The 25,149-nt window shown below is 44.2% G+C and overlaps 1 protein-coding gene across 1 annotated transcript in view; it reads right to left on the reverse strand.

Moving 5' to 3' along the window:
* AOPEP (aminopeptidase O (putative)) overlaps window positions 1-25,149 on the reverse strand; it is a 391,354-nt gene that overhangs the window by 166,247 nt on the left and 199,958 nt on the right. Inside the window, exons 14-15 of the mRNA XM_084629083.1 lie at window positions 2,167-2,269; window positions 1,939-2,046 (exon numbers count right to left, since the gene is read on the reverse strand). Of these exons, the coding sequence (XP_084485209.1) occupies window positions 1,939-2,046; window positions 2,167-2,269 (211 nt within the window). The remainder of the gene's footprint in view (window positions 1-1,938; window positions 2,047-2,166; window positions 2,270-25,149) is intronic.

Genomic DNA, 25,149 nt, shown 5'->3' on the forward strand with positions numbered 1-25,149 from the left:
ATCAAACTTCAGTGTCTTTCTGGTGTAAGAAAATACACTCTGATTGATGCATTTTTAAGAAAACATCCATAACTTTATTATTTCAAAATCAAATATCTTCAAACAAAGAAAAGCACGTTTCTCAATCTTGACTAATCACATGGCCAAGTTTGAAGTTTTAAAACAAAGTCTTCTTTGAATTAATTATATTCAAAAAATGAGTCTTGAGAAATCTTAGATGAAAAATGACATTCACTCTCAACTCAAAAATGGCTCAACAAATTTTTATCAAACTACAACAAACATTTGCTTCTGGGATGAGAACAAGCATGAAATGTTTCAGTTTGTGAGAGAACAGCTGGATACATTACCAATTCACATTTTACTGCAGAGCATTGGAGTGAGAGGGGAGATTACTAGTAAATTAGTACTACCACCGCAATATGATCTGGCTAGGATGACTAATAGCTTAATGCATTGGGACCTTCCCACATTTTGCAATATTTATGCAATCCACTAACTTAATTGATTTCCTGTCAGGCTAGTAGATCTAACTGCAACAAGGCTGACTTTTTCTACCCCAATCCAATACTTTTCCTGCAGTCAAATTAAGGGCATTAGCCAGCTTTTTGCTTTCTTGCTATAATTTCCAAAAAAGCTTCCAGCTGGTGCTAACACTAGAGCACTGGTGTTCACAACTTGGTAGCCCTAGTGTAGACAAGTCTTCCACACCGATTGGTATTTTTTACTCTGTGCCAATTAAAACTTCTCCAAGGAAGTCTAATTGACCTGGTATTCAAAACAGTTGCAAGCAGTGGGAACCTTATCTACCTTAGGGTGCCCAGTGTTCCCTCAAGAGGTAAAGCTGCACCTAGTGTACACAAGACTAAAGAATGGGTATAAGTACTACTAACTTGTTCTTTTACTGGAGCAGTTAGAGTCATGGAATAGCTTTCCCCAGCTTTCTTCTTTGGCTGCAGCAAAGACTTGTAACTCTGCATAGAAATAGTTAGCAGTTAGGCAGCAAGTCTCTTCCCTTCTTCGGGCCTGGCTTTAAAAAGAATCTCCTTTCAGAGTGAATCTTAAGGCCACCCTTAGCAGTCACTATTTTTCCTGCACTTGCTGATTACCCAGTTTAACTCAGCACATAACTGCTGCAATGTGCTTGCAATGTTCCAAATACACATACAAGTCCAGAATCTTGAAAGTCCAAAGCAACAAATATAAATGCAGGTTTTGTTCCCATGCCACCTTCAATGTATTTAAATGAAATAATCTTTATCATGTCAAAGTCTGACACAGGTACTCGAACCTGAATAAATGGGTGCACATGAGTCAGTCTGACAGCAATGCAACTTCAAGGCACTCAGACAACGCCACAGTGATGACTGCACAATACAGTATATACTATTATAAGATCAGATACAGTATCTCATATCAATTACACTAAGAACTAATTTCTGTTTCCATTGATTTCAATGGAATATTTGCCACTGACCTCAAGGGAGCAGGATTGTATCCTTCCAGTATATACATAGTATTTAGTTTTTACTGCTAACAGCTAATGGGAATTTATATTTAGTTCAAGTTGCAGAGGTCTGTACTTCTGGAGCAGGATGATCTCAATTTATACCCCTTGTTGCCATGAAGTGCTGAATAATAATAATACATACATATCACTTGTAGAACACTTTTTATGCAAAGTTCCAAGTTTATAAAGGACAGTAAATATCGTCTCCATTTTACAGATTGGGAAAATGGGGCACAGAAGTGATGTGTGACTTGCTTTAGGAAAAACGGAGTTCATGTTGGAGTTTAAAACAGAATCCAAGTTTCCTGACTCGGTGTCCTATGTCCTAGCCACATTTTAAATTTCCAAAAGCAGTGATTTAAATAGTCAAACAGAAAATAAAAGTCACTTATTTTTCAAAAACTGGGCAACAAGTACCAGCAGAGTACCTGAGAAAGGATCAGTTGTCCATGAAACTTCTGCACAAACTTTCTTAAAAATTCAAAATATGTAGCCTCTCCAATTTTCTTGGCTAGAGATTGCAGAAGGAAATAGCCCTGGAAGAAATCAGTACCAAAGACAAAGATGATGCTATTAATTAAAGAATACACAAAAATAAGTGTTTATAAAATGTGTTAGTAACATCAGCTTCAGTTAGGTCAGTTTCGCACTCTTACCTTCAAGTAATGAACCTGCATGAAGATTTTTTCTGCATTAAGACCATGTTTGATTATGCATGTTCCAGACTCACTCACTTCTCCTGTGTTCTCTTTGTTTGGCCTAAAATGATTGCAAATCAATTAAATTTTTGATAAGTGAGTAAAGAACTAATGCATTACAAACTTTCATTGCCCAAAATGATGATAATAGGTTGGTATCTTCAGTCACTACTCACTAGTGCATTAGTCTCCATTCTACTCTGGAATTGAATTTGTGCTAAATAGCTTAGCAGTTCTCAGCTGGAGGTCCGCAACCCACTGCGGGACTGTGAGCCATTTCAGGGGGTCTGCCAAGCAAGGCCACTTGGAGCCCTGGGGCTGAAGCTTGGAGTTCTGGTACCCTGAGCCCTGACAGAAGCTGCCCCACGGGACTGCAGCCCTAAACTGCTCCTACAGAGCTAAAGCCCCAAGCCACCCCCCACCCCAAGGTGCTAAAGAGCTGAGAACCCATCCTGTGGGGCAAAACCCTCAAGCCTTCCATCCCACGGGGCTCCTAAGCGCCCCCTGCCCCAGCCCTGCAGGACAGAAGCACCCCCCTGAGGCTGAAGCCCGGAGCCTTCCTTCCTCTGGCTCTGCAGTTTTTATTTCATGTTGGGGGAGGGGGGCTCTGAAAGAAAAAGGTTGAGAATCCCTGAAATAGCTTAGCTAATGTGAAAAGAAGTAGAAATAACAAGAAATGTATCCCTCTAATGTGATTTTGTGTGTGGCTGCGCAAACAGCTGAGGTTAAACTGAAAGCCAACACTAAGCTGGGATATAGTACTTGCTCTTCCCTCCCAGACGTGACATCATATTGCATGGTATTTAATTAGGAGATACTACGTAGACAGCAGTGTTACATTATGAACAAAGGCAGACAAAAAAAGACAGAGATATTTGAGATGGAGGTATATGAGAAGGAAGGATATTGAACTCATTACACCCGGCTACATATTTCACTTTTCATACCTGAACACAGCTTAACAGCTCACAAGACTACACCTGCAAGAATGAATGGCCTCTTTCATCTACATTTAATACACTACAGAAAAGTATAAGCCTTCCATTCTTTTTCTTCTTTGGTTTGTCATTTTGCGTGCATGTCAGCAAAAAACAACCGGAGCTTTGAAAGAGAGAGCCTGCCACACAGAGCCTTGGGGATTCTCAGTCAGACAGACAGTAATATCCAGAACAAATTCAAACTATGTTAACTCTTTAGTACTGGGTCTTCAGATTGCCAAGCCTCAATAGGCACGACGGAAGTCTATACTAGTTATTAGTGCCTAGCAGTCCTATAAGTTTAATCACAGAGAAGAAAAACGAAAGACAAATTATGCAAAATTTCCCCCTCCTCTGTAAATGGTGTCTTCCATACCACAGCCACAGTATTGAAGTACTAATTCTTCCTCGCCTTCAAACTTCTTTCCAAGAGGTCCCACACAGGGTAGTCAAAGAGGACTAGACAGCACTTCTTTAGGAGTCTATCAACATGACTGAAAAAAATTCTGGAGACTTTAAATATAGTTTTAGTATGAGCGAAAGGTGGCAAACTAGCAGTTCTGGAAACTTCAGCCCTATTTTTCCCCTCCACAAAATAGGGACAGCACAGGAAGCAGCAGTCCAAGCTTCCTTTCAAACACCATTAATATGTCGCAGGGGGACCAACTCTAAGAGTCTAGTCTCGATACCCATTTAAACCTTGGTCTCTGCTTTTATTGCCAAGAAAGATGAATACAAGCAGCTAATTTTACTTAATCCAATGAACAGACAATAAATATTTTTGCTTACTAATAACCAGTCATTATTCACCAAAAGATGAAAGGGACATATCTCATTACTAGTCCTCTGAGCCATCCCCTCCCATAAAGTGTGTGCATGTGTATTTAAGAACAATTAAACAAACAGAACTTAATCCACATTCCATAATTCACATAATTCTGTAATACAACCTATCTCAGTGATTCCCAAACTGTGGTACAGGAGAATGTTGTAAGTGGTATACCAGACACTGTTGAAAAGAAATTGTTCAGTTTCAAATCAACAGTGGTTGCATGAGGTGCAGCTTGCCAGAAAGTGGTTGTGAAACAAAATGCATGTGCGTGGACAATTTTAGCCATAATGGGGAACAACATTCACCAACAATGCCAGCACAGTAGTTTTATTAGCCGTGTGTTGTGCACTGTGGCTGTGCAGATGAGCACTGTGCTCTGACCTAGTGCATAGCGAGCTGGATTTCTACTGAGCCTAGCCTTCAGCTTGTGCCACATTGCACAGCTCAAGACATGAGGCAAACTTGCAAAGGCCACATCACCAGAGCTCCTTTTTTCTGAAAAAGAACATGCATACAGTGCTAGTTCAGAGTGTAGGCAAAACTTGCAGCTGCAAGGACTCACAAGACTTAAAGGGCATGCTCCAGGAAGCTGCTGCAGGGCATAATCCATCTGTAACCTGTGCCTTACAGAGGCTGCAGCCTGACCCCTGCTAGGCTGCGAAGCAGGGGACACATGAGGAATTCTCTCCTGTCTCTGCAGGGAAGTTGGGGATGGGGATGATTGGTCGGTCTGCTGAATAAAAGCCTAGATGCAGGCCTGGCTCTTCAGGAGCAAGTTGGTCTGCTGCAGTTGGAATCTTCTCAGAGCAGGATGAACCCTTGAGCAATTTGCCCAGCACTGCAAGCAACCAGGGGGCGGGGCCCTGCTTGATTGGGAGTCAGACCAGCGGAGAAGCAAAAAAGGCTTCATTGAGCTGAAACTGCCTGATACCCAGGTAATACCCCTAACTTCCAGCCAAGACACCCCCAACTCTCTACTTCTTTCCCCGTCTGAGCTGCCTTCCATTTTACACACACACACCCTTCTCATTAATGGCACTTCCTTTGTTTTCTCCGAAAGCTACTCAAAATGCTTTGTATACAACGTCTGCATCTGTAATTTTCACTCCATGCATCTGAAGTGGGTTTTTTACCCATGAAGCTTATGCCCAAATAAATCCATTAGTCTTTACGGTGCCACTGGACTCCTTGTTGTTTTGTGGATACAGACTAATATGGCTACCCCCGATACTTGTCAAAATGCTTTGTATTTTTCTTGATTTAAATTTTGTAAAAAGAGAACCAGACTGAAATTTGGCTCAAATTCAGCAGTAATCAAGATAAGAATTAGCAAGAACTTCAAACTTAAATTAGACAAGTTAAAAAAAAAAAGATCAACCCATTGAATGTACTTAAGTGGCATACCAAAAATGTCAGCGGGAGGCTCAGGGCTTTAGCCCTTTGGGGTGGGGGGGGTGGCTCGGAGCTTTAGCTCCACACGGTTGGGGGTCTCAGGGCTTCATCCCTGCGGGGTGGCTTCTGCCAGGGCTTGGAACCCCAGAGCCTCAGAGCTTCAGCCCCATGGGACGCCTGGCAGACCCTCTGAAATGGCTTGCAGCCTCCCCAATGGGCGGCAGACCCCTGCTTGAGAACCACTGGGTTAGGGCACTCACCTAGGATGGGAGAGACTGAGGCTCAAGTCCTTGCTTCGCCTGATCCTGAGCAGGACTTCAACCTTGCTCTCTTACATCCAAGGTAATCTTGGCTATTCTGGGGAGGTCTCTGTCTTGCTCTCTGTTTTATTTTTGGTTTCACTCCACATCAGAAAGAAAACAAATATCAAAGCCTCACAATTTTTCACTGAACTGTATTCTTGTTTTTTGGATAGCCCTAACATTTTAAGCTTCTTCAGGCATTTATTTTACTCGTGAGTCCATGAGTAATTAAGGTAAGCCTATTAATGCCTAAAATAAACATGCACAAAAAGGAGAAATAAGCATGTGGTTCTTCAAACATCTATTTTTCAAGCAGCTGGTAATGATCTAGTAAAGTTTGGGAACCAGTGGTCCATCTAACCTAAAGTCATTTTTAATATGCAAGTATTCAGAGCATTACATTTCATACAGAACTAGGAATTATTGTAAATCAAAAGACAGTCCCCATTTTCTAACAGAAACATGCCTGTGGTTCAGCAGAAGTTCATCAAACCCAAAATGTGTTTGTGACACATTTCAGGTTTGATTAATTGGCATTTTCTAATGAAACCCCATTTCATCTGAAAATTCCTGGGTCCCACAAGGATCAATTCTCAGTCTGGTCCTATTCAACATCTACATACAGCCACTAGGTGAACTGGTCAGGTGACCTGGACTCAAGGACCAGAAATATGTAGATGACCCACAATTCTACCCATCCTTCCCCACATACAATCATACCACTACCACCAAGATAGCCAAAAGCTTGGATCAGATTGGGTCATGGATGAAGAAAAGCTGGTTGAAGCTAACCCTGGACAAGACAGAGGTGATAGTGGTGGACAGAGGAAAGCATTCTGAAGAGTTTAGTCATGATGCAGTCTCCTTTGGTTGAAGGTACACACCCACAATTGGTCAATTCAGTCTGTAGCTTAAGGAATGCTCCAAGACTTTTCACTGATACTCAAGATGCAGCTATGTGGGAGTTTAGCAAGGATCCTATTCTATCACGGAGGTCACAGATGCCGTAACTTTTCAGGACCTCTGTGACTACTGGGGAACGGCTAGAGCAGCGGCTGGGGTTGGGTCAGGGCCCCTGGGGCTGGAACAGCTGAGAACTAAATTCCCTCTAAGCTGCGTGGCTGTGCAGCAGGCTATCATTAGCCATGCAGGCACATAGCCACAGGGGCCTGGACTGGAGAAGAGAGAGGTAGGGGGCATGCAGGGCTGCAGCAGGGAGAGGCGCCTCTACCCCTGGCCGCAGAGCTGCCGTGGCTAGGGAGAGGGGCTCTCCACTAGCCCTGGGCTCCTGCAGCGGGAGAGGGCTGGGGGGGGAGTCCTCTCTCCATGCCACAGCCCTGGGGCAGCCTGCACCCCAAACCTCTCATCCCTGGCCCAGGGCACCGCCAACCCTCTGCCCCAGCCCTGAGCCCCTTCCCACAATCTGAACCCCTCGGCCCCATCCCTGCCATTCATCACCTCCATATTGGTTCACATAACAAAATTCATTCTGCACATGGATGTAAAAATTTAGAGAGCACATTAGTTGACAGGCAGTCGGCCCCAGGCTCACCGGAACAGATAACCAGTAGTCGGCTGCAGGCCCAACGGAATATCCCTGTGCCTGCTGGAGCGGTGGCTGGGGTTGGATCAGCCCCCCTGGGGCTGGAACAGCAGCAGTCAGCCCCTGCCACAGGAGCAGCTGCAAGTCCCCAGAAGTGCTCTATTTGTTCTCCCTGCCCTCCTACCCCAGGATTATCAGTAAAACTCTGGGACAGGTCGCGGGCTTCCATGAATGTTTGTTTATTGCCCACGACCTGTGCCTGAGTTTTACTAAAAATATCCATGACAGAATCTTTATCTTAATCATGAGTAACACTTTATCATCTCTGGTTAGCTAGGACAGTGGTTCTCAACCCGGGGTACGTGTAACCCTGGGGTACGCAGAGGTCTTCCAGGGGGTACATCAACTCATCTAGATATCAGCTCAGTTTTACAACAGGCTACATAAAGAGCACTAGCAGAGTCAGTACAAACCAAAATTTCATACAGACAATGACTCGTTTATATTGCTCTATATGCTATACACTGAAATATAAGTACAATATTTATATTCCAATTGATTTATTTTATAATTATATGGTAAAATGAAAAGGTAAGCATTTTTTCAGTAATAATGTGCTGTGACACTTTTGTATTTTCATGTCTGATTGTATAAGCAAGTAGTTTTTAAGTGAAGTGAAACTTGGGGGTACGCAAGACAAATCAGACTACTGAAAGGGGTACAGTAGTATGGAAAGGTTGAAAGCCACTGGGCTAGGAGACACCATCTCATCTTGGCGCATGATGACCCAGTGTTAGTTATTCAAGCCTTCATCACTTCTCAGCTGGACTACAGCACTGCAACATACCAGAAGCCCTCAACACTTAGGAAAGTCCAACTGGTGCAGAAGGTTGCAGCACATTGTCTGAGCAAAGCAGACGACCATGAACACAACAAAGCAATCCTGCACCCCTGACTCTGACTTCCCACAGAATATTGAAACAAGGTTTTGGTCCTCAATGGCCTGGGCCAAGGATATTAAAAAAGGCCATCTAAAGCTCCAGGATGAAGACTCTTGTTGACAGTTTTGTTCTTCTAGCACAATGGAACTCCCTACAATAAGGATAAAGGTCATTCATTGAAGAGACAGTGTTTTTTCAGGGGTCAACCTAGAACTGTGGAATGAATCCCTACAGAAAGAGGAGGTTACTCACTTGTGCAGTAACTGACATTCTTTGAGATGAGTCGCTGTGGGTGCTCTGCTGTAGGTGTCGGTGCGCCCCTGTGCCGTTGTTCGGAGATTTTTACAGCAGTACCCGTATCGGCCACGCATGTGCGGAGCCTGCCTCACATACCAGCCATGTCTTAATAGTGCGCATGTACGGCCCAACTCCTCAGTTCCTTCTCTGCAATGGAGGCCGCCCCAGCTCCAAAGTTGAGGGGGGGAAGGTGGGGAGTGGAGCACCCACAGGGACACTCATCTCGAAGAATGTCAGTTACTACACAGTTGAGTAACCTCTTCTTCTTCAAGAGGTGTCTCTGTGGGTGCTCCACTGTAGGTGCCTGAAAAGCAGCATCTCTCAAGGAGTCTGGAAGGAATACAGTAGATAGAACAGCTCTGCCCACATGTGTATCGGTGATGGGTCCCTGTGTAAGAGCATACTGTTTTGCAAACATTTTCAAAAGCCCAAATGGCAGCTCTGGACATGACCTTAAAAGGGGACGTTATGTAGAAAGGTCACTGAGGCCGCCATGGATCTGGTGGAGTGAGTCCTGATAAAGGTAGGAGGAGTCATGTTCTGTAGTTGATAACAGAGACAAATGCAACTTGAGATCCAGTTGGAAAGTCAGTGGTTAGAGATAAATGAGCCCTCAGAGCGTTCTGCAATGGGGATGAATAGCTTGTCGGATCGCCTAAAGGTTTTAGTCCTGTCGAAGTAGAAGGACAAAACTCTGTGCACATCCAAAGTGTGCATCGTAGATTCAAAGGAATTTGCATGTGGTTTTGGAAAAGATAGGGAGATGGATAGGTTCATTGACATGGAAAGATGAGTGCACCTTCAGAAAATTTCAGGGACTAAGCGCAGGGTGACTTTGTCCTTAAAAAATATGGAGTATGGCGGATCTACCATGAGTACTGCAATTTCTACTGTGCATCTTGCACAGGCAATCGCTACCAGAAATGCAGTTCTCATAGAGAGATGTAGGAGGGAACATGTGGCTAATGGTTCAAATGGTTTTGGGTTAGGCATGTTTCAAGGTTCCTTCCCCACTCTGAACTCTAGGGTACAGATGTGGGGACCTGCATGAAAGACCCCCTAAGATTATTCTTACCAGCTTGGATTAAAAACTTCCTTAAGGTACAAACTTTGCCTTGTCCTTGAACCCTATGCTGCCACCACCAAGCATGTTAAACAAAGAACAGGGAAAGAGCCCACTTGGAGACATCTTCCCTCCAAAATATATCCCCCCAAGCCCTACACCCCCTTTCCTGGGGAAGGCTTGATAAAAATCCTCACCAATTTGCATAGGTGAACACAGACCCAACCCTTTGGATCTTAAGAACAATGAAAAAGCAATCAGGATCTTAAAAGAAGAATTTTAATTAAAGAAAAAGTAAAAGAATCACCTCTGTAAAATCAGGATGGTAAATACCTTACAGGGTAATCAGATTCCAAATATAGCGAATCCCTCTAGGCAAAACCTTAAGTTACAAAAAGACATAAAAACAGGAGTATACATTCCATTCAGCACAGCTTATTTACCAGCCATTTAAACAAAAGGAAATCTAATGCATTTCTAGCTAGATTACTTACAAACAAGTTCTAATACTCCATTCCTGTTCTGTTCCCGGCAAAAGCATCACACAGACAGACAGACAGACCCTTTGTTCCCCCCACTTCCAGCTTTGAAAGTATCTGGTCTCCTCGTTGGTCATCTTGGTCAGGTGCCAGCGAGGTTATCTTAGCTTCTTAACCCTTTACAGGTGAAAGGCTTTTGCCTCTGGCCAGGAGGGATTTTATAGCACTTTATACAGAAAGGTGGTTACCCTTCCCTTTATATTTATAACAGCATGTTAAGACTAAGGGGAGGTCCCAAGATGGATTAGGCTGTTTGATATCTGGGTAAAGGGTTTGCGGTCCCTTAAGCAATCGCTTAGTAATGGGATGAGCAAAGATAGTCCTATTGTCGATGGCATCATAGAACACTGTAACTGCAGTCAAGTGGAGTTTGATGGGACTCGGGGAGAGTCCAGAGAATTTAATCTCTAACAGATAGTAGAGGATTAGCAGGAGAAGCATGGGAAAAGGGAGCGGTGTTTGTGAAAACCCACCAGTGTGTAAATCTTGTCCAGTTATGAAGGCAGGTGCTGCATGTAGAATTTGTTGTGCTAAGAAGGAGTACATTTTGAACCTGCTCTGAGCAAGTTCGCTCGGCATGAGAGAACCATGAAGGAGCCAAACCTTGAGGTGTAACATGGTTAAATTGGGGTGGAGTAGTAGACCCTGTTGGGACCAGAGATTCGGGCGGAGGGTAATGGGATGGGTGTGGAAGGCGACATCATAGTAAGGAAGGGGTATCATGCCTGTCTGAGCCATGTGGGGCTATCATTAGGACCCTGGCTTGGTGTGTTCATATTTTTATCAATAATTTGTGTATGAGTGGTATCGGGGAAATGCATACATTAGGTCAGTGTTCCATGGGAACATGAACGCATCCCCTGAGGAGTGTTTGCCTAGTCCCCACTCTGGAACAAAATCTTGGGCATTTCTTGTTTGCTGCAGTTGCGAAAAGGTCTGTGATTGAGTATCCTAGTATGTCTAGTACTGTATCCTCATTTAGTTCCCATTTTGTCTGAGACACCAGTTCCATCATTTCATCCCTTCTGTTCAAAGGGAGTGAGATCGCGCCCCCACTCCCTGCCTGTTTACATAGAACATGCAGGCAATATTGTCGGTCATTATCCTGACATGTTGGTTTTGTATGAAAGGCAGAAATTGGAGGCAGGCATTGCGTATCACTCAGAGTTCTAGACATTGATGTGAAGGGACGTCTCGGCAGGAGATGAAAGACCCTGGGTAGTGTATTGGGGCATGTGTACTCCCTGTCCTTTAAGGGATGCATCTGTAGTTATGACAACCGACGGGATGTCCTGTTGAAAGGGGACCCCGGAGCAAAGGTTGTGAGGCAATGTCCACCAGTGGAGGGAGTCCTAGACTCTGGGAGGTACGTATAAACGTTTGTTCAGACCATGGACATTCAGTCTGTAGACAGTGGAATCCAGCTTTGGAAACGCCTCATGAAGAGGTGAGCGTTCCTGACTACAAAGTGCAAGAGGCCATGTGGCCTCAGAGTTGTAGGCAAGCTCGTGCAGCCACTTGTGGACTGTTGTACAGCTTGGGAACGAAAAGGTTGATAGTGCTAAAAAGATGGAGTGGGAGAGATGCTATTCTTTTGCATGAGTCAAAATGTGCTCCTATGAACTCCAGTTGTTGGGTGGGAGTGAGTGAAGATTTTCTTTGTTCATTCACAGGCCAAGAGTATGGAAACATTGAACCGTCCATTGTGTGGACTGAATGGCTTCTTGGAGGGTCCTGGCTTTGAAAAGGCAGTTGTTCAGGTAAGTAAAAATTATGATTCGCTGCCTTCTGAGATGAGCTGTTATGACTGCGAGGAGTTTGGAAAAGACACGAGGCACAGTCGAGAGGCCAAAAGTTAGGAACCTGTACTGGTAGTGTTGTGGGCCCAGAACGAAGCGAATAAAATGTCTGTGGGCAGGATGTATGGTCACAGGAACATAAGCATCCTGCAGGTCGAGGGATGAAACCCAATCTCCCTGCTCCCGTGCTGGAATTATGGTTGCAAGAGTCACCATTTTGTATTTTTTTTATTTTATTTAACGAATTTATTGAGGTATCTGAGGTCGAGAATGGGTCGCCATCCCCCAGTTTTCTTTTGTGTTAAAGTAATGGGAGTAGAACCTTTTTCCTCTATGTTGGTCAGGCGCTGGTTGTACTGCTCCTAATTGGAGATGGTGGTGCACCTCTTGGTGGAGCAGTTGTTCGTGAGAGGAGTCCCTGAAAAGGGACATGGGGAGGAGGGAGAGAAAATGGCCACTGAAGTAGGGATGATATTTTCTAGACCCTTGGTCACATTTTCAAATTTGCTTATTAGTGGGAGGGGGTCAACACTGAACCAATGAATTGGTGCAGCGATGTTGATATCTTGACAGGTTTCAGAATGGTAACCATGTTAGTCCATATCAGCAAAAAAAACGAGGAGTATTTGTGGCACCTTAGAGACTAACAAATTTATTTGGGCATAAGCTTTCATGGGCTAAAACCCACTTCATCAGATGCATGCAGTGGAAAATACAGTCAGAAGAGAGAACATGAAAGAGAATATACAGGAGAACATGAAAAAATGGGTGTTGCTATACCAACTGTAACGAGGCCAATTAATTAAAGTGGGATATTATCAGCAGGAGGGAAAAAAAAACCTTTTCTAGTGATAATCAGGACGGCCCATTTCAAACAGTTGACAAGAAGGTGTGAGTAACAGTAGGGGGGGAAAACTAGCATGGAGAAATTGTTTTTCCTTTGCATAATGACCCAACTACTCCCAGTCTTTATTTGAGCCTAATTTAATGGTGTCCAGTTTGCAAATTAATTCCAGTTCTGCAGTTTCTCATTGGAGTCTGTTTCTGAAGTTTTTTTGTTGGAGAATTGCGACTTTTAGGTCTGAAATTGAGTGACCAGGGAGGTTGAAGTGTTCTCCGACTGGTTTTTGAATGTTGTAATTCTTGATGAATAATAGATATGTGGACAGAGTTGGCAATGGGCTTTGTTGCCGGGATAAGTTCCTGGGTTAGTGTTTTTGTAGATCTACACGATCCATTGTCTACAGCCAAGCTCTAAGATACAACCGCATTTGCTCCAATCCCTCAGACAGAGACAAACACCTACAAGATCTCTATCAAGCATTCTTAAAACTACAGTACCCACCTGCTGAAGTGAAGAAACAGATTGACAGAGCCAGAAGAATACCCAGAAGTCCTCTACTACAGGACAGGCCCAACAAAGAAAGTAACAGAATGCCACTAGCCGTCACCTTCAGCCCCCAACTTAAACCTCTCCAGCACATCATCAAGGATCTACAACCTATCCTGAAGGATGATCCCTCACTCTCGCAGATCTTGGGAGATGGGCCAGTCCTCACTTACAGACAGCCCCCCAACCTGAAACAAATACTCACCAGCAACCACACACCACACAAGAAAAACACTAACCAGGAACCTATCCTTGCAACAAAGTCCATTGCCAACTCTGTCCACATCTATTCAAGGGACACAATCATAGGACCTAATCGCATCAGCCACACCATAAGAGGCTCATTCACCTGCACATCTACCAATGTGATATATGCCATCATGTGCCAATAATGCCCCTCTGCCATGTACATTGGCCAAACCGGACAATCTCTATGCAAAAGAATAAATGGACACAAATCAGATGTCAAGAATTATAACATTCAAAAACCAGTCGGAGAACACTTCAACCGCCCTGTTCACTCAATTACTGACCTAAAAGTCGCAATTATTCAACAAAAAAACTTCAAAAACAGACTCCAACGAGAAACTGCAGAAATGGAATTAATTTGCAAACTGGACACCATTAAATTAGGCTTGAATAAAGACTGGAAGTGGATGAGTCATTACACAAACTAAAAACTATTTCCCCATGCTAATTTTTCCCCTACTGTTACTCACACCTTCTTGTCAACCGTTTGAAATGGGCCATCCTGATTATCACTACAAAAGGTTTTTTTCTCCTGCTGATAATATCCCACCTTAATTAATTGGTCTCGTTACACTTGGTATGGCAACACCCATTTTTTCATATTCTCTGTGTATAGGTATCTTCCTACTGTATTTTCCACTGCATGCATCTGATGAAGTGGGTTTTAGCCCACGAAAGCTTATGCCCAAATAAATTTGTTAGTCTCTAAGGTGCCAAAAATACTCCTCATTTTTTTTTGTTGACATCTTGGTCTATGACTTTGTTGAGTACATGTTGGATAGCGTGGATGTTGATAAGGTTGGTATCTATATTGTCTCCTCCTATTTGCAGCCGTTTGGATACCGAGAGACCGTAATGTCATTCTCAAGTCCTTCATGGAGTGAAGCACATTGTTGGTGTTACTGGCAAATAGTTTTTCCACCATCAAAAGGGAGATCTTTGATGGTATTCTGAACCTTGCAAGGAAAAGAAGAGGATGAGAGCCATGAAGCTCGATGCATTACTACTGCTGTAGCAGTCGATCTCACAGCTCTGTTAGCAACATCAAGCGCAGCTTGTAGTGCAGTACGGGAGATTATTTGTCCATCAGAGACTATGGCTTTAAACTGATGGTTTTTTGCCCTTTGGAATGTCATCAATAAAGTCCATGAGTTTCTCATAATTTCTGTGGTCAAATTTTGCCAGAATGGCCGCATAATTAGATATCCGGAACTGTAATGTGGATGAAGCACAGACTTTATGACCAAGCAGGTCCAGCCTTTTACTGTCTATCAGTTGGGGTAGACCTGGGAGCTGGTGTTTGTTCTTTTGGTTAGCTACCTCTACTACCAATGAGTTTAGCACTGGGTGAGTAAAAGGAACACAGATCCTTTGGAAGGAATAAAATATTTCCGGTCAGCTCACTTACAGGTAGGCGTGCTAGTAGCTGGTATCTGCCATATGGTTTTGGCAGGATTCATAATGCCAGGATTTATAGGTAAGGCAATCTTGGTGTGGAAGAAGGTTGCAGGATGTCAGTCAACTCATGTTGGTTTTCACAAAACTTCCTCCTGATTAATTCTTAACTCATTGGCGACTCTTTTGAAGAGGTCTTGAAATTTTAAGAAGTCATCCCTCAGTGTTGGAGGAGGAAGTATAGCCTCATCATGAGTGGATACGGGCTTGACAAGGGTTGGGGAAGCATGTGTAGTGTGTTCATCGAACTGTGGAGTAACAGCTTCTTGTTGTGTCTCATTCGTAGCCATATGCACTGGTGGTGGCGAGGTGGCATTCCTCCTATTTTTGGCATCTGGGTGATCATAGTGGAATCGCTTATATGGTGCCCATGGTCACCATATTGTCACTGACCAGGGAAGGGCATAGGTGGTGCTATCCAAGGGTTTGTATACCAGGGAGGGAGGTCTTTGATGAACGAAGACCTAGATTTTTCTGTGGCCAGTGCTGATTTGGCTCTGTGACTGGGAGAACTTGTGTGGTGAAAAGTCTCCCTGCACTATGGCTACCTCATCACTAGAAAAGTGAGATACAGCCAGAGACAGGTGTCCGGACCACATGCAAATGTCTGGAGAAAAATAGGTGTCAAGTAGAGGTAACTGTAGGTTAGGTGACACCTGTAGGTCCAGTGAATGAGTGAACTGCGATGCCGGAGAGCTTGTGTGAAATAAACCGTCCGTTAAGAGTGCCTGCAGCTCTGGAGGGTTGTTCGGCACCGACGTTCTCCGCACCATAGCGCTCAATGCATGTGCTGAGGTTGGTGGTGCCAGGAAGGTAAGCGCAGCCTGGGTCTGTTCTGGCAAGGTCCTCTATGCTGGCACCGTGTCCATTGCGGTGCCGGATAGTGCCATGAGAGAGGCAGGCAACTTGAAGCCTCAGCACTGGGAGCTTGCGTTGTCTCCACAGTCACAGGTGGGATTAGCGCGATGCCAGGGGAACCAGCACATCAAAGGTGCTGAGCCGGGGGAAGTCTACATAGAAGAAATAGACCTGCTCACTGACCTTTTTGCTTGCAATGTTTCCCTTCTGGCTGAGGGAGGCAGGCGTTTTCTTTTTTTTTTTTTGTCCTTTTTGGAGGCAGGAGGGCTGCGGTTCACTGAGGAGCCCGTACCTGGGTGAGAAGCAGGTTCTAGTGACTTCTGCCCAAGAATCATTTTCAGTAGGAGTTCTCTGTCTTTATGTGCCCTAGATTTTAATTTGAAACAATGGACACATTTTTGAGGAATGAGGGACTCCCCCAGGCATTTTATACACTTGGAGTGACCATCCGAGATAGGGATGGCAACCCTGCATGTAGTGCACCGCTTAAATCCTGGGGAGCCAGGCATATTAGCGTCGGCTGGAGGCTGAGAGGAAGAAGCGGGAACGAATTTTTTTTTTTTTAAAAGGGATGAACTTATCTAGTAACTAGAGTGCTAAAGTAAGGGGGAAAAAAAGGATGTAGAATGGGAAAGAGAAAAAATTTTAAATGAGTCTGCTATAGGTCCAACTCAGGCTGGGGATGGTAGAGAAGGAACTGAGGAGTTCGGCAGTGCATGCGCACTATTAAGACAAGACTGGTATGCGTGGCTGATACGGGAACTGCTGTAAATCTCCAAACAACGGCACAAGGGCGCACCGACACCTACAGTGGAGCACCCACAGGGACACCTCTTGAAGAAGAACTAAGACCATCACAAAACCATAACACGTTCCACTCCAAATTCAAGGCACACTTTTTGACCTTGCATTCTCTAACAAACATACATCAGTGTGTGTGTGTGTGTGTGTGTGTGTATAATTTAAAAAAAAATCCAAAACTAAACTCTTCATTTTACACACTTCTTTCCCTAAGGAGAGGATACGAGAACAAACATATGACAGATGTTAACCATGTTTCTTAATGTATTACTGGAATGCATAGGTGCCAACTTCCCCTCTACCCAGAGGGTACATGACCCCCCTCTGCCTGAGGCCCATGCCAACTCCAACCCTTCCTCCAAGCCCCCACTCTTCCCCTGGCCCCACCTCTTCCCCCAAGGTCACACCCCCTTCCCAGCTCTTCCCGCCCCACCCACCTCTACCCTGGCTCTTCCCACCCCCTCCCCAGAGGACGCCAAGTCCTCTCTCTCCCAGAGCCTCCTGCACGCTGCTGAACAGCTGATCGTGGCATTCAGGAGGTGCTGGGAGGGAGGGGGAGAAGTTGATTGACGGGGGCTGCTGGTGGGCAGGAGGCGCTAGGGGATATGGGGGAGCTTGGCTGCTGGTGGGTACTAAGCACCTGCAAAAAAAATTTTCATGGGTACTTCACCCTTGGAGCACCCACGGAGTCAGTGCCTATGCTGGAGGACACTCATTTCCTAAAGTGATACATGTAGTAAAATGACTGTGACTGACGACACCATCAACTCCATCCACAGCACCCAATCTGGGAAACTCTTGCCAACCCACAAACACCTGAGGAGGATGGCAAAGCAATTAAACAACTGAAGAACAAAAAAGCACTGGGTCCTGATGGCATACCAGCTAAAGTACTGAAAGTAGGGGAAGAAACACTGACTAACAAGCTTCATTTGCTGCTCCTCAAAATCTGGTGCTCCGAAGAAATCCCCACTGACTTATGTAATGCTAACATCATTACCATTTTCAAAAAGGGACACAGGGGCGACTGTGGCAACTATTGAGGCATTGCCGTTGTCTCCATCACTGGGAAGATTCTTGCTAGATTCTTACTGAATCACCTGCTCCCTCTTGCACAGAAAGTACATCCAAAGTCCCAGTGTGGCTTCAGACCATCTTGAGGCACCACCAGATCAGCCAGGCAGATCCAGAAAAAATGTCAAGAACAATACCAGGAGCTGTATATGGCCTTTATCGATCTGACCAAAGCCTTTGACTCTGTCAACCATGAGGCTCTGTGGAAAATCATGTTGAAGTTTGACTGCCCAAGCAAATTTATCACCATTGTAAGATTCCACCATGACGAGATGACTGCCTCCATCCTGTGCAGTGGCTCTACCTCTGAGCCCTTTGTCATCCAAACGAATGTAAAACAAGGTTGTGTACTGGCACACTTCTTTTTCTCCATTTTCTTAGCAGCTATGAAAATGTTAGCCCAAGACCGTTTACCACAGGGCATTGGCATCCAACATCAGATTGACGGCAACCTCTTCAACCTTTCCCTTCTCTGTGCCACAACTAAAGTAATATCAGAAACAATAACCAAACTCCAGTGTGCAGATGATTGTGCTGTAGTTGCACACTCAAAGGAGGATCTATAAACAGCCCTTAATTGCTTCTCTGAAGCTTACAAAAGCGTAGGACTAACTCTGAACATCAGCAAAACAAAAGTTCTCCACCAGCCAGCTCCCAGTCAATCACCAGACCCAGCAAGATCTACATTGACAGAGAAGAAGTGGAAACCAGAATACTTTGCCTATCTTGGCAGCCATCTCTAACAGAAGGCAGACATCAATGTCAAGATTCAACACAGAATCCGCTGCACCAGCCTTGCCTTTGGGTGTTCAACAGTCACACCAGGTGTTCAACATCAGAACACACACTAGACTTTTAGTTTATAAAGCGGTGGTAATCCCAACTCTCTTTGACAGCTGTGAGACTTGGGTGATCTATAGAAAACGCCTGGAAAACCTGGAATGTCAGCACCAGCATTTTCTTTGGAAGATCGTCAACATAAAGTTCACCGCACTAATGCCAGTGTCCTCACAGAGGCCAATATCTTCAGTGTTGAGGCCCTGATTATCCTGAACCAGCTAAGATGGAGTGGGCACTGTGTGCACATGCCTGATGTATGCTTACCAGAACAACTGCTGTACACCCAAGTCACCAAAGGAGAAATGAAATGGGGAGGCCAAAAGAAATGCTTTAAAGACATCCTCAAAATAAACATCAAGAGATGTGGCATTGACACCACACACTGGGAGACAGTAGCCCAGGACAGGGATAACTGGCAAAGACTTGTCAGGCAGGGAATATTCATTTTTGAGGAAAATCACCTTGCCCTGGTTGCAGAAAAAAGCCCAAAAAGACAAACAACTGTCACGCAGCAATCGCGGCCCAACCCTGAATTCCAACACCACCTGCAATGTTTGCCAATGAGTTTGTGGCTCAAGGATCGGACTCTTCAGTCATTGAAGGACCCATAAAAAATAAACACCTGTGAAAGAGATCATCCTTGACCTCGTGGAATCGCCAACACAGACACACATGTGGTAAAAGAACTTGAATGGATTAGAGTAGCCAATGGCTACTACTGGATAGGTGGTGACAGGGTTGGGCCAGATGGCTACAGGAGAGTAACAGAAGGCAGATATATTAGCCCCAGGTTAAGTAGGTCCCTTTTCCCTGGGTAAGGTAACAGAAGGTTCGAGAACAACCAGGAACCTTCTGGAGACAATTAAGACAGACAGGCTTATTAGAACACCTGCAGCCAATCAAGAAGCTGCTAGAATCAATTAAGGCAGGCTAATCAGGGCACCTGGGTTTAAAAAGGAGCTCACTTCAGTTTCTGGTGCGTGTGTAAGGAGCTGGGAGCAAGATGCGCTAGGAGCTGAGAGTGAGAATACATACTGTTCGAGGACTGAGGAGTACAAGCATTATCAGACACCAGGAGGAAGGTCCTATGGTGAGGATAAAGAAGGTGTTGGGAGGAGGCCATGGGGAAGTAGCCCAGGGAATTGTAGCAGTCGCACAGCTGTTCCAGGAAGCACTCTAGACCACTGCATTCCACAGGGCCCTGGGCTGGAGCCCGGAGTAGAGGGCGGGCCCAGGTTCCCCCCAAACCTCCCAACTCCTGGTTAGACACAGGAGTAGTTGACCTGGACTGTGGGGTCACGAAAACGGCCAAACTAAGGGCTGCCGTGAAGCTCCAAGGTGAGCAAATCCCCCAATAGGCGCAAGACCCTCCAAGGTAGAGGAGGAACTTTGTCACAGTGGTCAAGATTAACTCAGTTTATTACTGCCCAGGGATCTTTGCAATAACCACCCCATGATGTTGCCTTGAGTGGCAAACTTCTGCAACCATCTGTGGTTTTAAAGTGTGGATTTTCATATTAGGACATGTAAACTAAAAATAACAGACTATACCAGAAATTTTCAGCAGCCTCCTTGCTACATTAGCAAGGAGTGTAATCATAATTGAATAAGAGTTCTCTTTCACACACACAACTCAGGATTTCATTCTGATCGATCCTTCAAACACACACAAAACCCCATTGTGGTCTGCAGTCATGGAAATGGTTGCAATATCACAGTTCTGTAGACTTTACTGATGAATCAAGTAAGAGGAGATGAAATACAATTGGGAAAGGACTTATGTGAACATAAAGATCTCTTATCACTTTTAGCTTTTTGAAAATACTAATAAAAACAGACAAAAGTGATAACTGGATGGAACTTAATTAGATTTTTCAAAGCAACACTCACTAACATCCCCCTCTATGCAGGTGATGCACAGATCTGCCTCTCTAACCCTGAATTCTCCCCCTTTGGTCAGACTTGCATCTTTAACTGCCTTTGAATGACATCTCTTCTTGGATGTCTTAGTGCCAACTCAAACTCAACATGGTGAAAAACATAATTTCTGATCTCCCTTTCCTCTTCCACCCATTCAACACAGACAGCTCCACCATACTCTTTGTTATCATAAGTCAATGAAAATGCTTGACTGGTGCATATCTGCAGCTAAAAAGGCAAATAGGTTAGATTATCTCAGTCTATACCTAATGGGTTTAAGTTTGGTCATCAGATCTTTTCAGTCTTCACCACATATTTCTTAAATTGTGAAGATAAAAAAGCTATAGGCATTGTAGGACTGACATATAATGAACTATAATTGTAACAGCTATATTTATTAACACAAAAATAAGTCAGTGGGGACTTCACTAAGGTATCCTATTTATGATGGTAGGTTGGCGTTATGAAATCTGATTAGTTCTTCCTTTTACCCTGTTTTATACATCAAGATTAAGAAGAAATCTGAACCTGAAAAGCAGCACTTTTAGAACCAATGAAATTAAATACTTCTTACACACTGTGTAGCTTACCAGAGGAATTTGCTCATGCAGGAGGTTATCCAGACTAATTCTGTGGCTAGATATTATAAAGGACAGGATAATTGCATGATTACTAATATTATTGTGTAGCTATACAAGTTAATGGTAAGCGTACTAAGATCTTATGCTTGAAGGTGCAAGACAACAGTACTCTATATTTGGCTAATGATTAAATTCCAGTTTTTGGAGTACTGCCAAGGGTGGCACACCACAATGGCCAAGCTACTGCACATTAAGATTCTGCAACAACCACAAATGGGATCACAGCTGTTTTAAGGGATCTAAAGACCATTTGGTAAAGTTCTCAACCAATTTTTTAATTCCCTTCTCCAAATTAATCTGTGGGTACTCAGAATGACTATTTTGTTTTGGCCAATTGTAGAGATAGTGACAATCTTTAAAATTTAGATCCCGATCCTTGTTCCAGTTTTATCTCTGAAATAGAAACTGGTGTTCTATGTTTTAGGAGTTTTTCAGTATGAAAGTTCCACTTTAACAATGAGAGGGAAAGAATGGTTACTTTATGGTAACTGTGGTTCTTCAAGATGTTGCAGCCAGTGTGGATTCCTGGTTAATGACTGAGTGTCTGCAAGAAATCCACCAGGTTGTTGCTGACTCCTGGAAGGTGAAGAGCCATTGGGGTTATTCCATGCTTGTGACACCACATCCATAGCTTGATAGCTTCTTGGCACAGGGGTAATGATCAGGTTTCTCCTTGCTTGTTAATATAGTACAAATTAGATGTATTTTCTGTCAAGATCTGCATTGCAGAATTTAATTTCATAGAACAAAGATAAATGTCATGCATGGAAGCCTGATAGTTCTGAGCTCCAAGATGTTTGTGTCAAATTTCATGTCATCCTGTAACTAAGTCCCTTGCATCTGGAGATGGTTCAGATGAGTTCCCCAACTGGTTACTAATGCATCCATGATTAGTGTCATTGTGGGAGGAGGGGCAGAGAATGGTATTCCTCTTCATACATTCTTGGAGTCTAGCTACCAGTTTAGTTCCAAGATGACATAAGGTGGGATTATGACCTTATCATTCATCTGATGTCTTGATGGGGAATAGACTGACCTCAGCCAGAGTTACAGAGGCCATGGGTGAAGTCTGGCACATGATGTCACGTATGTGCATGCTGACATATGACCTAGCATTCCGAGGCAAGTCCATACCACCATGGTTGGATCTGATATTATTTAGTTCAGTATTGACTGCAGGGACAGGGACCTGTCCTCGAGTAGCTATACTTCTACTGACCATGAGTTGATCATGGCTCCTATTAATTCCTATTTATCTCTCATGGAGTGAGAAATGACTTGTTATAGTTCACCAAGAGGGCCAGCTGGGCAAACAGGAAGAGGATGTATTCCAGGGGTGTGGTGGTCTCCTGCCTTTGATCAGCCAGTTGACTAGGTGCAAGTAGTTGTGGATGCCTCTCCTCCTTAGGTATGTCATTTTATCTCACCATTCTATGGAGAGTCTGAATGACAGTATGTTGTACTGGTAATGGTTGGGCCCTACTGTGAACCCCAGGTATTTCCTGCGAGTTGAGTGAATGAAAATATACATCCTATTAGGCAAGAGCCATGAACCAGTCCTGAGCCTGCAGGGATGGAATAATGGAGGCAAGGATTACCATCCTGAATCTGAGACAGCATATGCATTTGTTCAGTCTTCTGAGGTCTATGATAGGATGAAGACCCCCTTTCTTCTTCAGAATATGGAAATATCAGGACCAGAAGCCTCTTCCATTCTAATCCTGCAGTACCTCATCTGTGGCTTCTAGATGACGAAACAAGGCAACTTCTGTTTGTAGAAAAGTATCCCTGAAAAGGGATGGCTGGGGGGCAAGGATTAGAATTTGATGGGGTACATATGAATTATGATCTCTTACATCCATCTGTCAGATGTGATGGAAGACCAAGCCTGGTGGAAACGGACAAGGTGACTTCCAAAGAATACATTCTGTCCTGGACTGATTTGGATATGGCTCCCAACAACCCCATCAAATCTGCTGTCTTGCAGCAGGTGGGGAGTGTGATACAGAGAAGGAAGAAGACGAGCAAACTTCATGAGTCTGATACTTGTAAGACTTACAATATGGGTCTGGTATGCAAATCCCCAAGGAGCACAGGGTGGCCCTCAAATCTTTAATGGAATGTAGAGCATTTGCTAAATATTCAATTCTTTCGAAGGGCAGGTCTTGTATTGCAGCTTGCACCTCCCTGGGGATGCCTGACGGTATTAAACACAAGGCTCTTTGCATTTTATAGCTCTAGCCATGTATCTGACTAGTGTCTGAGGTGTCCGTGGTCACCTGCAGAGCAGTTTTAGCTACTAAATGGTCCTCACTGATTATGTCCTGAAACTCTTCCCTACTATCTGGTAGAAGTTTGGCTAAGAAGGATGACACTGTCCAATGTTTAAAAAGTTGTACTTATAGAGAGTTCCAGGGAAGTGGAGGAGTAAGCTTTCCTTCCAGAAAGGTCAATTTTATTTTTTCTTTCTCCCTTGGGGTGCTCTTGTTGGAGCTAGATTTCTCCTGCACTGCAGAGACAACTCACAAGCCCAGGCTGGGTTGAACATAAAAATGTTCAAATCCTTTCTGTGGGACTTGGTACCATTTTACAAACCTTTTTGCTGTGGTAGGTGTCTGCCAAGAAGGATTTAACAGGGTTGAGTATCCCTTTTTTTAATTGGGAGAGCAATTCCAGCAGGATCCAATGCAGTCAGGATATCAAATAATTTATGGGACTTCTCCTGTATCACTGAAGACTGAATGTTCAAAATGTCTGCTATCCTCATTAACACCTCTTGGAAAGCTAGTTACTGCTTCATCTGGCAAAAATGAAGTGAAGTTCTTGGGAGGCTAAGGGGGATGGTGTTGCTGTCCCAATACTATGTCTGATGATTCGCGACATTCCTCCCTGCCCAATGTCAGTTGTCTGTCTAGGGATGTTGCTGGAGAATGTGATCTTCTAAGTTTTCTGGAGTGAGAAGGGAATCAACTTCCTGGAAGCCTGAGATGACGGTTTTCAATATGCCTTCAATATGGCCATGGTGGCAAGCCATAAAGATATGGTTGGCTTGCATGGTGGTGGCCAGTCCATTGCCAGTCAAAGTAAAGCTGTGACAGAGCCCTGAAAGAAGAGATTCCAGGTCTTTCCACTGGGTCCCTGATGACCTTGAGGGAGATGGATTTCTGCTTGATGATGGTCAGAAAATGTGACCTGGTGACAGGAAAGAGGCAGTACTTTCTCCCAAGGCAGTACCAAGGCATATGGTGTTCTCAGTACTGGGTTCTATTCCAGTGCTGGCAGTGGTCTCAGTACCAGGTTCATCATTGGGGTATATGTGGCTCCTCCAGTAGGATGTCTTCCAGTACCATGAGTGATTCTAATGGAGTTCACGTCAGTTTCTGCATGGTCATCATTGCTCATGGAGTCATTTCCTGAGGTATGCTTTGCCAGTACTGCAAGTATAACCAATTCAACTTCACTAGCTCTTATTTTTGTATGATGCTTAGTGGGCTTATCCCTGAAGGTATGCTTTGGCCTCTCTTTGAGGGATGATACCATGCTGTGCCTAGAGTCTCAGGTCCTATGCTCAGAACATCCTTTATCAGCACTGAACTTCACTGCCATGGGTGTCAGTGTTCCCAGTATGGGGCTGGAGTATAGATCCCCAGTTCTTTTCTCAACATTGAGGGTCTGTCAGCACCAGCTTTCAGTATCATACCTCTGCAGTAAGGGGCATTGACGGACATTGATTTCTTTGGTACCTGATCAGCCTCAGTATTTGCTTAGTCAGGGTCCGAAGAGACCTTTATCAGCTGCTCCAGCAAGTGGAACTTATGATGGGCATCTTTGATGAAAAGGAGCGACATATCATGCACCAGTCTAGCATGTGGCTTTTGCCCAGACAACCAGCATCTGGTGTGGCCATCAGTTAGCAGGATCAGGCTTTGCATGATGGACAGGGTTTGAAGCCTGCATATCAGAAGGGAGTGCTGAACACTTAACCACATGATATAGGTGGATAAGTACAGGGGCAATGTCTGTTTTCT

This window comes from Lepidochelys olivacea, assembly GCF_965140295.1.
Source record: "Lepidochelys olivacea isolate rLepOli2 genome assembly, chromosome: 5".
Taxonomy (NCBI): Eukaryota; Metazoa; Chordata; order Testudines; family Cheloniidae; genus Lepidochelys; species Lepidochelys olivacea.